General features: G+C 41.1%; 1 protein-coding gene across 1 annotated transcript; it reads left to right on the top strand.

Moving 5' to 3' along the window:
• Positions 1-2,952: 2,952 nt before the first annotated feature.
• On the top strand, positions 2,953-13,985 carry LOC102459287 (cysteine-rich secretory protein 3-like). The gene is made up of 8 exons (XM_006137024.5): positions 2,953-3,094; positions 6,171-6,232; positions 6,939-7,055; positions 7,502-7,589; positions 8,762-8,907; positions 10,036-10,130; positions 11,029-11,117; positions 13,139-13,985. The coding sequence occupies exons 2-8, from the start codon at positions 6,173-6,175 to the stop codon at positions 13,147-13,149; spliced, it is 606 nt and encodes a 201-aa protein (XP_006137086.4). The 5' UTR covers positions 2,953-3,094; positions 6,171-6,172; the 3' UTR covers positions 13,150-13,985.
• The last annotated feature ends 762 nt before the right edge of the window (positions 13,986-14,747 follow it).

Below are 14,747 nucleotides of genomic sequence, written 5' to 3'. Positions count from 1 at the left end.
GTATTCTGCCACTCCTTTCTGCCCTTTTCCTTTCTAGAAAACAGTCCCATTCTCAGCACTTGACATTTTCCTTGCACAACCAACCTCTGACCTTAAGTTAGGGTAAGAGGAAGCTGCAGACCAAATTTGGTAGCCCTAGCTCTCACCAATTAGGAGGAGTTCTTGAACAAATAGACTTGCAGACAGACTAGCAGACAGACTCATAGACAGACAGACACATTCCAGTATCTCTATATAACTTAGATTGCATCTGTCTATCTGTGAGTTCATCTGTGTGTGTATCTGTGAATCCATTTGTTCAAGATCTCCTGAACTGTAAGAGCTAGGAGCACCAAATTTGGTGTGCAGCTTCCTCTTACCATAACTTAAATCAAGATCAGTTTGTGGTTGTGCCTGTAAAATGGGAAGTGGTGGGAATGTGAGGCTATGTTTACACTGCTGGGAGGGTTTTGGCAGCAGATATGCAAATTCCTAATCCTCTGCTAATTCTTTTTGCAGAAGACGTTTTGCCACGAAAAAGCCCCAAGTAGACAGGGCCATTTGTTGGAAAAAAACCCTTTTTTCACACGATCCCTTATTCCTCAAAAAACGGAAGTTTACAAGATCTCACGAAAAAGGTTTTTTTTCCGACAAATGGCCCCGTCTATATGGGGCTTTTAGAGGCAAAACCTCTTCTGCAAAAAGGATCGGCAAACGATATGCAAATGAGACCATGATTTGCATATCTTTTGGCAAAAAAAAAAAAAAGTCTGTTTAGACATAGCCTCATGACTGTTTTCCAGAACATGGAAAGGGAGGGAGCAGAGAGAAGAGGGATGCAATACTGAGATTTGGGCACTGGGGGCAGCTGCAGCACCAAGAGAGCGGCCAGCAGAGCTGGGGCTCCACCATCTTGCCTGCCTCCAGACCAGATGAGTAGCTCCCAGCCCCAAATCTGGAGCCTGCCTCCACTATGGAGAGTCTGCAGACCGGGGGAGAGGGAGGCAGAACCTGAAACCTGGCCTCCCTTAGTCAGCTTGCAGACCATGGACGGCAGTTGGAAGTGGACACAGCTCCCAGAGCATGCTCCTCCCCTCCCCTCTGAGCTTGCAGGTCACAGGTGGGCAGTGAGAGGACAACATCCCAGAGCCTTTTCCCCCACAGCAGCTTGCAGGCTGCAGAAGGGCAGCTGGGCTTTGTGGGCAGTTCCCAGAGTCTCACCTCTGGCCCAGACAGCGTACAGACTCCAGGAGAGGCACTGGAGGGGTGTCAGCCTTCGGAGCCTGGTCCTTCTCAGACAGCCTGCTAGCCACCGGTAATGGAGGGGGGCAGCTGGAGCCTGGCCCCTTCCCAGAAAGCCTACAAGTCATGGGGAGGGAAGCCGCTGCAGAATAAGGACGCCCCCCAAAGCCTGGCTTCACCTGCAGACTGTGGGGAGATCACTGGAGGGGGAAGGGACTCGCACCCTTACACTTAGGCTATGTCTACATTGGCACCCCTTTCCGGAAAACGGATGCTAATGAGACACTTCGGAATTGCAAATGCCGCGGGGGATTTAAATATCCCCCGCAGCATTTGCATGAACATGGCTGCCACTTTTTTCTGGCTCGGGGTTTTACCTGAAAAAAGTGCCAGTCTAGACGGGATCTTGCAGAAAATAAACCCTTTTTTGGAAGATCCCTTATTCCTACTTGCTAAGGCAGCTCCTGGCCAAAGAGTTCCAAATGCAGTGGGATGTAGCTTGGGATGTCATTCCGACTGACAACTGAACTGCCTGCTTGGATTGAAGTAGCCTGTGACCTTTGAACATACCTAACAGACACTCATTTCCTTCTTGGTTGTAATACTCACGCTGTAGGGATATTGCTTGTACAAATTGTATTATCAGTCACAGTAATGGGTTGTTGAAGTAGTGTGCTACCTTAGGCTCTCCCCAAAACTCATACTTTTAAAGTATGAACCACTCATTTCATAACCCACCTTTTCTGCCTCCCCATAGCATGACTGGTGGACTAAGGTATTGAGCAATTAGATTCAGGGCCTTTAGCCCGAGGGCCCTGCTGGCCAGTGTGCTGGAAGGAAAAGTGCCTGAGCCCTTCTTTGAAGAGAGTGGGGGAGTTTTGGAATCTGTAAGGGCTAACTAGGGGGTGTTGGAAAGTGTTACAATGATATAGGAAAGACTAGCAAAGGCAACACAATTTCTTCTGCTTGCTAGACAGAGTTTGCTACCCTTTCCCTTCCTCCTTGTTAGGGTAGATAAGGAATGAACAAAGAATGTAACTTTCTAATGAATACTCTGTGTATAAAAGTAGCATTATCTTCCCACTTCCCAGATTCATAACGTATGCAAACAGGGTCGTGTCTCCCCACCTCTTCTGATTTAGGGAATTTGTGGTGTGAGAACGACATGCTTCCACTAAAAGTGCTGTACACAGTAAATGGACAGGTATAATTCTATTCATCACATTTTATGCATGTTCACATCTCTAAGTAGGGCTTAAGGGGAGTTGTAATACATATGTGTATTTACATAGTAACCTGGATAAAAGAATATACCTGCAGTTAATGTATCGCTCACTCAGACCAGAGTTTTGGCAGAATGAGTATCTACAATAAAGAAACCCATCTACTTTATCTGCTTCTGGGTCACCTGTACTTTTTCTAACAGTATTCAAGTTTGAAATCCACTGGTGTAGATGAATATTAGATCCACTATGATGTAGAGATTCTTAAGTGTGTCAACTATTTGTAATAACTCCTCCTGACATGAGATTATGCAGTTCGCTCTGCTTGTGAAATGTATTTATCATGAACAATATATAAGGAACTCAAGTCAGCTCACCTGGAGGTAGCGATTTCTTGATTCTTTCAAAATACACCAAAGAAGGAAGTAAAAATCAAATACAAATAACAAGTTTTGGGGGAGTGTGTACGACAAAGCCAGTGTGCTATCCAGTTCCAGTTAGGGAATTATTTCACCTGTTGTGACATTGAATCACCTTGCCAAAGCAGGAAACTGGTGAGCTATATATAATGGTCCAGAGAAGCAATCCATTCACCGCCACAAACTGTTGACAGGCACAGAAGACATTTCCTATCTGCCCTGAAAGAACAGGTAAGCTTTCTGTTCCTTTATTTAACACATGAAGACCTTGTTCTCAGGTTTTTAAATATAATCTTCTATCGAGAAGACTGTTTGAAATATTAGAGTGCTCAAATGCCTTGATTTTATTTTCAGTGAAATGAAGCAAGGTAAAAAATAGCTAAGGGGCTATTTAGCAAAAGTAAGAAGTCTGCAGGGAGGGGAACAGATGTACACACTAGAAGATTTCTGCCTGTAATGCTGAAATAATACACCCTGGAGATATTAAGGCACTGATCCAGCAATGGTGCACATGGATCCGTCCAAAGAGGTCAGTGAAGCTTTGCACAGATACAGAGCAGACAGTTGATTGCACTCTATCTGTACATCGCAGCTAGTTAAAAATAGGTAGTGTAAAAAACACACAAATTATCCGTGATGACAAGGGAAGCGGTACTCTGGCAGCTGATAGTTCCACAGGGGGCTACAGAACAAGCAAAGCTTGGCCACCTCTATGCTAAGCAAAGACATTTGGATGAAAGTTTTTCTATACATGTATGTAAGTAGGAGTCGCACTGACTTTCAGTATATTACAACAGGCATTTTTGTAACTTCTCCGAATCATGTACAAATCAGTTGTATTTTGTTTATTAACAAAATTGATAACAGAAACACTTCTGCCATATCTTTGGAGGACACTTCTCAGCCTTATTTGCAAATTTAACAATATTTAAAATTTCAATGAGTGGGTTATTTTCACTTCAGAACCTGACACAACATTTATTTTCCTGAGTTTTAATGCCAGCACCATTGGTATGTGAAAAATGATTTTTTTTCACTTGGCTGAGACCACAGTTGTTTCCTGGTTTCATCCAAGATCAGACACGTTTTTGCTTTTAATACTTACGGATAGCTACAAATTTAGCAAAAACACCACCTCCCAAGTGCTGAACGAAATGCAAGAATTTTTTTTATATTATTGATATTATTTCTTTAGTCAATAATGCTGGGAAAGTCATACATACTATTACATTAGGAAATAGCAAAATAAAGGTCTACGGTAAGAAATGCATAGTACAGCTTGAACCTCTCTAATCTGGTACCTCAGAAACTGACTGGTGCCGAACCAGAGAATGTATTGACCCACAGGAGGTCAATATTGTCTAGCAGCATTATCAATATTTCCACTGCTTACTGGGACCTTAGAAGACATTTAGGGGTTCATTAGAGCTAAATAACAGCACAGAACACTGAGAGCCAGGACTGGTGGCTGTAAACAAACTTTATGGGGCCACAGGAAACTTGGCCACACCCATGATCAGTGGACCTCTGGCTAACCAAAATCATGCAGAACCATAGATATTGCCAGACCAGAGAATGCTGGACAAGGAATCCTAAGAGGGGTAGAGGGGTAGCCATGCTCGTTTGTAGCTTTACTAACAATGAGAAGTCCTGAAGCACCTTAGTGTGTGTGTGTCTGTCTGTCTGTCTTTTTCTCTAATCATCATGAACTTTCATGGGCAACACCCACTTACTCAGATGAGCCGAGACTAGAGAAGTTCAACCTGTCCTTATAGCTTAGTCAACTAAATGCAGTACCGTAAAATGTATTACCACGAAAGAAAATGTATATCTATCAACCCTAAGTATCAACATTAAATTGTATAATGTTTATATATTTTAGAGGTTATGGCCAGATGCTCAGCTAATGAAAACTTGGTTCCATTACCAGTTTAGGAACTAGCCCATAATAAATCCATATGCCACAGACAGATATGACAATTCAAAACTTTCTATGTTCAAATCTGTATCTGGGGAGCTGAGATTAGAACCTTGGTTCTAAAATCACATAAAACTCAGGATTAAACCAGTTTAAATGAAGCAGAAACTCTTATTGTTTGCAGTAAGGTCAGCTACCAGAGGATGATGTCAACAGGCCATTATACTATTAGGCTATGTCTACACTGCGAGTTTTTGCAGCAGAAAATATGCTTATGAGGGACTCATTAGCATGAGTCATGATGTCATTAGCATATTTTCTGCCTTTTCTTTTTGCGCAAGGGGTTTTTGCGCAAAAAGAAGCAGTGTTGCTGCTTCCGTTTTGTGCAAGGCCTCTGTTTTGCACAAGATCCTTATGCCTGTCTTGGAGACTCCCTCCAGCAGCATATGGGAATGTCTGCCAGCTGCCACCTCATTATACCAGGAAAATCTCAAACCAGAACCATCACCACTACACCATCCCACTACACCACATTTGCACTGGCTTGTGTTGCTGTGCATAGTTCACCCCAAAAGTTTTTCCGGAAAAGCACTGATGATTTTACAGTAGATCGTCAGTGCTTTTCTGGAAATTCAAGAGGCCAGTGTAGACAGCTGGCAAGTTATTCCGGAAAAGCGGCTGATTTTCCGGAATAAGTGGCCAATGTAGACACAGCCGTATGTGTCTAGCAAGGGCATATTACCGAGTTAGGTAGTGCATCTGGTAAGTCAGTACATCACTTCTGCAGTCTCTAGAGACAAGATTCCTATGGAGCTCGAGGTGGAAGCTAAACCTGTCGCCATGTAATGAAAGCCCCAGAATGGGGTGGCGTCGGTGGTAATGTCTCCCCTTTCTTCCTGCAGGGAAATTTGAAACTTCCTCCTCATTTAATTCAGACCACCACTGCATTAGGCCACGGTCTAAAAGACAGCCCTCTTGTATACCAGCATGTGCAGAGAGGAAAAAAACAGGAGGCTGGTTGGTTCCTAGTACTTTTAAAAGTAACAGAGAAAGAAAGGAGGCTTTTTCTCTCTAGTGCAGCGGTTCCCAACCTTTACCAGATGGGGACCCATTTTGACAATTCAGGAAGACTTGGTAACCCAAGGCAATTCAAAAACGGGGGGACAAGAAGGGGCAGAGCCACCTGGGGCGACACTTTGTAACCCTTTTGAAATGAAATGGTGACCCATATGTTGGGAAACCTTGCTCTACTGTATAATGAAGTGGTGTCAAAATCATCCCCTTCCTGAATGAAAATATCCTTAGATATCTATAGCATATGGCAGCTTACTTTTCCTGTAATAGGTTTAAATGCACAGACAACAAAGCAGGTTGTTCTTCCCTTTTCAGAAATGATTCTACTCGCTGTACTCCTGGGCCTGGCTGCTGTGCTGCAGCAAACAACCGGACAGGTAAGATGAGAGCAGGGTGAGGAACATGTTTCCAACAAAAGTTAAAATTTTCAAATAGTTTTGCAAATTGAAAATCTGAAAAAAGAAAACATTTGTTCCCATGAGATAAAGCATTTCACTTCAGGAATTTCAGAACTCTCGATTTTGACTGGTCATTTTTTTCAGGTGGGAAAGTGAAATTGCAAAACCATTGAGTCCCTAAAGCACAAAAACAACACAAGTGTTCAAGACAGACTAAAGGCCAAATCTGGCAACCACAATGTAATTAATAATTAGATGAGGCAGAGCCAAGCCTGTCTTTACCAGCACTGAATATGACCCAATATATTTTAAAAGAGTTTGTCAGTCTAAAAATCCTAAGATTAAATATTAGCATCAGCGTCTTATTGTTAAATTGGTCACACTTGGACCAGACATGAATAAAATGCCACATATCATAGACCAAAGATATCAGGATCTTACCCATAATTACTGCCTGATTGATAGATTCATTCTGATTAAATTAACTGTAAACATTTCATGAGCTGATGTTTATGAGGACACATTCATTAGAATTGATGTTATTGACTTCCACTGAGTTACTGCTGATTTAAAAATCTTTGTAAGGAAACAAACTCTTCCTATATTTTCATACCAAAATGAACTCAATATTTTAGACTCACACAACCACATACAACAATGACTATCGTACATTTCTTTAATTTAGGAACCAGGTGTTGATGCCCTGTCCACTGACAAAGCAGATCAGCAAAAGGAGATTGTTGACAAGCATAATACCCTAAGGAGAGGGGTGAACCCCACTGCTAGCAAGATGCTGAGGATGGTAAGATACATTTTGCAAAGTAATTTGTGATGTACCCAGACCCTGCTAATGTTACTAGAGAATTTTCAAAGGCTCAACATTTCAGTGGCAGAAAATATGCCATGTGACTCCTTTCTTGCCTAAAATGTTATCCGGCACAGGACTTGTGAGGGGAAGGGAGCAGGTTGGATATGATAAATCTTGCAGCTTGTGAATTATGATGTCTCCTTTGGAAGTGAAGAGGAAAACAACTAGCTCTGGTCTGCCAGGTTGTCTTGTGAGATGTTCTCCATGGAGCTAATCACCATGATTTTTAGTTTCCTCCTAGGCGATGCAGCCATAGAGCGCTGCTCCTTTTATGATCCAGATGAAAGAGAAGGAATTATGAAGAAAACACTGTTTCCAAGTGTCTGTTTACTCACTAAGAGGTACGCAGCTGAACATCTAACGTTTCTCATTTCATTAAGGAATGGAATGCTGATGCTGCAAAGAATGCCAAGAATTGGGCAAATCAGTGCACTTTATCCCACAGCCCCCAAGAGCAAAGGACCACTAGTAAGTAAAATGTTAATTTGAAATAGTAAATGCATCATTGAACCATTTATATGAACAGTGTCCTGGTAATATAACTATTTCTTATTTCAGTGGTATTAGTATTATGGTGAATGAATAATATTTACTATTCTGGATGAATGAATTTATCTATTCTGAAATAAGACTGCATCATATTTAGCGTTAAGCATCTCTTTGTGAAGACAGAATATTTCCATGAAATTTTGCAATTTTCAACTTTTGAAAAAACTAGGAACATTTATTTTTTAAAGGAATCTCTTTCTACTCCCCCATCTCCTACCGTTTATCTGCAAACATGTCCAATGATATGAATAATTCTGTGTTTCACACACAATCACTTTTCACTGAGGTCATTTACATTGGTTAACAGTATGATGAATACTGTAGGAATAGTCAGTATTAGACTATTCAGGACACATTGGAGAAGGAACCAAGTTGCAATGTCAAGGAATTGTCTTGTGCTGACAGTAATGGAAGTTTGGGGGATCCTTGGCATTTAGGCAGATCTAGGCTAATTTGTCTTTAGCATGGGGATTTAGACAAACAGCTGAATTGTTGAATACTTATGAGAACCAAAGGTAACCTTTGAACTTTTGGGATTTTCCCAACACTATTTGGGGTCAGGAAGGAATTTTCCTCCAGGGTAGATTGGCGGAGGCCCTGGAGGTTTTTCGCCTTCCTCTGTAGCATGGGGTACAGATCACAGCTAGAGGATTCTCTGCATCATGGGGTCTTCAAAGTATTTGAAGGCTTCAATATCTGAGATATAGGTGAGACGATTATTCTGGGAGGGATGGGTGAGATTCTGTGGCCTGTACTGTGCAGGGGGTCAGACTAGATGATCATAATGGTCCCTTCTGACCTTAAAGTCTATGAGTCTATTCACTTGTGATCTGAAGAATGACAAAGGGCAGGTTGAGGGTATTAGTATTCAGTACATGAAACAGATTCTTTCCACCAGGCTTTCCTAGAAATTCCTAAATCTTCAGCTGGTTCTCCTCATGTGTCCTGTTGTGAGGGCAGGGGACTGGACTTGATGACCTCTCAAGATCCCTTCCAGTTCTATGAGATGTATCTCCATATATTAGAAAACACTTGCATCTTCTTAAGTCCTTCTCATCAGCTTTTGTGAATGCTTTCCTTTCCATTTCCAGCGGTGGGATGTGGTGAAAATCTCTACATGTCAAGTGCACCCAATTCCTGGTCAGATGCCATCCAAACCTGGTACAATGAGGTGGAAAAGTTCGTATATGGCACTGGGGCAAATCCACCAGAAGCAGTGATAGGCCATTATACTCAGGTAAGCACCATAGCACAATTCGTAATAGTCATGATTTAATGGATACATCTTTGGGCTAAATGATTTCCAGGTGTAGGAGTAATAACAGCCTAAATATATTTAAAAGGAATAAACAGAGAAAAGGATAAGAATTATTCCAACAGAGCAGACGTTATGGGAGAAATAACAAAATAAAACTGTGGAAACTGTAGACTAAATATCCTGACCAGCATCCTCACAGGGAGGTCTATTAGACCAAAGATAGTGGTGGAAACACTACGATTTGATCATTTAAATCAGCTTGGTCTAACCTCATTTTAAGAAATAAGGATGCACACAACATTGACAGAGTGATAGATAAGAGAACCCACCACATTCAAAGAAGTGAGATCACATTGGCAGAGATAATCCTCTAGATTTTTCCTTGTGGAAGTAATGTTGTTCTTGATGGATAGAAGGCAGAATCAGGCCCTAAATCTCACCTTCTGTTAGCTTTCCTTCTATATGTTCTTCAGACATGTATGTGCATCTTCACATAAATTGGTTATAAACTAATCAAGTTGATAGTCCTACCCACCAGGGAAGAAAGAGAGAGTGAGAGAGAATTTGTTTGTATTTGTATATATTTTGTAGGCATTTGGATATTACTGGAATGGGGCAAGATAAGAAACTAGAGAGATAAATATCTATAGGTTGGTTTACAATTGTTCTGTAGAATTGTATTTCTTAGATTTCAGGACCAGAATGGGCCATTATGACCATCTAATCTTATGAACTTCATATAACAACATCCAAATATTTTTATCCACTGATTCCTCTTCGAGCTCCACAATCTGTGGTTAAACCAATATATTTATTGTTATTTTTATGTCCAGATTTATAGATTCCAGGTGAATGTGAAGGTATCATGAGCTTGGATTCTATCCTCATTACATTCTATATGGCCTTTCTATAAAGGATCAGTAAAACCATGTGAAAATTACATACATGTTCAGATTCTTTTATATAGGAGGGGACTTTTAGTCATCCGAATGTATAAGATCGTGTGCCAAAATCTCAACTTCATACTAAAGTGTTTTTAAATGTATATTTTATTATATTGAAATATAGAGTCCTTCATATTCATTCATGTATTTATTCTGTCTCCAGGTGGTTTGGGATGAGTCTTACCAGATTGGATGTGCAGTTGCTTATTGCCCTGACAAAGAATACAAGTACTATTACGTTTGCCAGTACTGCCCTGCGTATGTATTAACTATGGATTTCATTGATTAGTGGAATTCCTTAGTGCTTTAATTCATTGAAATGACCCAAGAAACTTTCATCTACACTGCAGCATAATCTTTAAGCATGCTTATGGGCAGAGGGGGCAATTCAGGAATAATATTATGCAGGAATTACATTCTGAAAATATAGGCATCCACCAAACCCTCAATAATTTCCCAGTGAGGTCTGCTCTGATGAAAACTCTAAGCATTTTTCTTAACAGCTGGGTAAGTGAAAAAGGAAATACTCCAATTTCTAAATCCTTAGGGGTCTGTAAGAAACTTTCCCTATGGAATGTTAACTTGCAGGGTTTGTTGCATCTTCCTCTGAAGTAGCAGTGCTGGTCACTGTGAGTCCTCTCTTCAGGATGGGACTTAAGCACTTGCACATGTCGTAAGCAATCTCTCCTTCCCAGTGAAGCCAATGAGTGAGAATTTCAAAGCAGTGCAAGGGTTTGGCCACACATCTTTTGACACATTTTAATAGTGGCAAGTTGGCATTTGAAATATCTGTCTGATGCATACCACACTACAGCCAGAGGTGTGTTTGCAGCACATGTAGATACAAAGGTACTCATTTGATTCTAGCTTAGTTTCTAAAATCTTGTAATGGGCATCAGCCCAGGTGGTATAAGGTTGTGTGACACCGGAGCACCCTTATTCACTTTTGCAGACCCATAGTATTGTCATTATTCTAGCAGAGTAGGAAGGGAGCTAGGTACAGACAGGGAGGGGAGATAGGTACAGCTAGTGAGGGGATGTCTACAGTAGCTGTAAATCATATCCCGGACTGCAGTGTAAATGTCCCTGCATGTAATGGAAGATGTGCTCTGCATGCTGGCTTTACATCTTATTCTCTTTCATTTTAACATTTCAGGGGGAATATCCAAGGCAGAATGAACACACCATATAAATCAGGGACACCGTGTGGCGATTGCCCTGATGCTTGCGACAATGGACTATGCAGTAAGTTTTAGCAGAATTTAAATATGGCAATGGTGAAGTTGTCATTTATTATGACAATGTTTAATTCACTTGGCCGGAAAGATTTGGGGTATTATCCCCTCAAACATCTTGCCTATGGAGACTAACCATGGGGCCCTTACTCACCCTCATTGTTAGGCATGTTATATTGAAACATGAGCAGGTGTAGGAGCTTATGTAAAGGCTTCTGAGGAGGGGGATTGTTATCTTGCGAGGGGACTGTCATCCTGGTCTCATGTCCCCACCAAGAAGAAGTCTGAGGAGGACATGAAGACAGGTTTCACATATGTCACATTTCAATATAAAGGAGAATGGGATTGATTGTTTTGCATGTCCTCTCAGGATAGGACAAGCAGTAATCATCTCAGTGAGTCTTCACAGCCAGGGCAGCGGGGCGAGCAGCCGGGCGGGGGGGGAGGGGGGGTGCCAGGCAGCGCAGGCCCCTGAAGGCATGGGGCCCAAGGCAACCACCTTGTTTGCCTTGCCCTAAAGCTACGCCTGGTTAGGTAAGTATATCAGGAATAGTCTAGGAATACTGAATGCTGCCTCAGTCCCTTCCATCCCTGCATTTCTGATTCTGTACTGAATAGGCCTTTGCCATTACTTGCATGTATTATTTTGTGATAATCCTTATAATCCACTATTGTGTCCGAGACCCTGTTGTGCTAGGCACTACATAAATACCTAATAAATAGTCCTGTTGAAAGGAATGAGAGAATTTATGGAATACGTTATACAGAGAGATTACAGAGAGAGATATAGCTATATATATGCTGCTTACTAGGAATCAGGAGATCCTCATTAATTTCCCTACCTCCACTCGTCAAAAAAGAAAAAGAACCTTGTGTCAATGTTAAAAATATTTAACACCTACATGGGCTAGAGGAAGTTCCCACAGAGAATTGCTTCCCACCAACCAATTCATTCAGTCCATAAAGGAAATGACATTTTCCTGTTGTCGTTCTGAGTAATAGCCTTTGGGCCTCACAGTTGAACTACTGTAAGCAAGTAGCTGTACTCACTTCAGAAGAACTACGTGGTCCACCACGTGAGTGAGTATCACACATTTTAGCCCTTTGTATTTCGTGCACGAAGCACTTTGCCTCTGAGCAACAAGTTTATTCTAAGGCTCTTCGGTGACTCTCTACCTACAGAAGCTGCCAAGTGGTGTGTGAACCTCCCTAGACAGAGAGAGGAGGCTCTCACCTCTGCCCCCTGCCATGGTGGATTGTCACAGACTTTTGCTAACTTCCAAAGTCTGTTGCAAATTCAGTTAGATCCAAAATCTGTAGCTCTTCTGAGTGTATGTTGAAATAGCTTATTTCATGTAATTTGGTGCTGTCTACACAGTGTCAAATCATATAAATAGTAGCCCAATGTCTGTGATTCTGTAACGCTGAAACACTGGCTGTTCCCTCTGGGTGGCTCTGTTACCACCCGCTGTGGCACTTGGTTGACTTCTGCGCCGCTCAGGTGGACTGCCGCGTGGGAGCAAGAAGTGCAAGCAGCTCTTTGGAGTCTGCACTCCGCGTGCAGCACAGAGGTGCTGCATGGGTAGCACTGGGCCCAATCAGCCGCTTGTGCTGCTTGCTCCCACATGGCAACCCAGCTGAGTGGTTCAGAAGTTAGTCGAGTGGGCTAGTCGAGAAGCCATGGTGGGATTATTCTTCAGAAAAAACTCTACTGGGAAATAGTAAAAGTGAGAACTGATCTAGTTTTATTTCAGGGAGACTCACCACCAAACCAGAGTTGTCCATCTTGTAATTATACTGTAATAAGCTGTATTAGAACAAAGTATTGTTCCACCTCATAAAATGCGCGAAACTGAGTGAACAATTTTTCTGTTAGACTTTTGCAGTTTTACTGATGAACAAATAAAAGTGAAGAGAAACAAATACTCTGAGACATGCTTATTCAATCAAAATACGATTTAAAAGAAATGGCGTCATGCATTTCCATTTCCTCTTGTTAATGCCTAATTTCATGCTTTCTTTTATTTTCAGCCAAACCTTGAACATATGAAGACATTTATTCAAACTGTCCTAATTAAAAAAAAAGCATGGATGTGAAGACCCGTTGGTCAAGGAAAAGTGCTTTGCCTCCTGCTGTTGCAACACTGAAATAAAATAACAGCCTCTGATTCCTCCGTTCATGGAAATTCTGCTTTCTAATAACAGAATCTTTTAGAAAATTAGGGTTACATTTTGAATCTTTGAGATGTGTATTCCTGCTGATGTCAATGGGGTTTCTTATCTGAGTAAAGGCTGTAAGCTCTGACCTTTTACCTCATGTTGTATCCTGCTTTAGTTCTTTCTTTCCAATTGTAGTAGAGTTTTCTTCCATGCCTGAAATTCAGCATTTTAGAAGCTTGACTTGTACAATGTTGAATGAATAGATTTGAAATCTCATCAATATCAACATCAGCCTTTACCAAATAATATCTAAAGGTGTCACTTCCTTCCAAGAAACACTTGTGAAGTTCTTATTCTGTCAACAATCCCAATGAAACATTGACTTCTCTATTATTCATGAGAGCCATCTTAATATATAATCAATGGGATCAAATCTGTTCTTAAAAGTAAATATAGCTCATGGAAGGAAGGATGGATGTGTTTAAGTCTTGGCTTGACAAAGCCCTTGCTGGGTTGATTTAATGAGGATTGGCCCTGCCTTGTGCAGGGTGCTGGACTTTATGGCCTTCTAAGATCTCTTTCAGCTCTATGGTTCTATGATTCTATGGGATCGGGGACTATTCTCTTCATAACAAATACAGAGCTATCACCTGACTTACTTTCAAATGATTTGTCATTTCTTATTTGGTCATTAAATTACTCATTCAATGCTACAAAACTTGTTGTTATTTTTATTTTGTGTAAAATACTGTTTAGAAAACTGTAAAAAAGGAATCAAATAAAAAATGGAAACTAACACAAATTACAAAGGATGAATATAGGCAAACAGTACAGGAATGAAGGGGCAAGATTGGAAAGGCAAAGGCACAAAACGAGCTCAAACTAGCTACAGGCATAGGCATAAAGGGAAACAAGAAGATATTCTATAAATATATTAGAAGCATGAGGAATACCAATGACAAGGTAGGCCCATTGCTAAGTGGGGAGGAAGAAACAGGAAACTTGGAAATGGCAGAGATGCTTAATGACTTCTTTGTTTCAGTCTTCACCGAGAAGTCTGATGAAGGAATGCCTAACATAGTGAATGCTATTGGGAAGGGAGTAGGTTTAAAAGATAAAATAAAAAAAGAACAAGTTAAAAATCACCTAGAAAAGTTAGATGCCTGCAGGTCACCAGATCCTGATGAATGCATCCTAGAATACCAAAGGTGCTGATAGAGGAGGTATCTGAGACTTTAGCTATCATCTTTGGAAAATCATGGAAGACAGGAGAGATTCCAGAAGACTGGAAAAGGGCAAATATAGTGCCCATCTATAAAAAGGGAAATAAAAACAACCCAGGAAACTACAGACCAGTCACTTTAATTTCTATGCCAGGAAAGATAATGGAGCAAATAATTAAGGAAATCATCTGCAAACACTTGGCAAATAATAAAGTGATAGGGTACAGCCAGCATGGATTTGTAAAAACAAATCATGT

Source organism: Pelodiscus sinensis, chromosome 3 (assembly GCF_052426305.1).
Source record: "Pelodiscus sinensis isolate ZL-2025 chromosome 3, ASM5242630v1, whole genome shotgun sequence".
Classification (NCBI taxonomy): domain Eukaryota; kingdom Metazoa; phylum Chordata; order Testudines; family Trionychidae; genus Pelodiscus; species Pelodiscus sinensis.
Note: the sequence above shows the minus strand (reverse complement) of the source record. Positions and strands in the feature narration are given on the sequence as shown.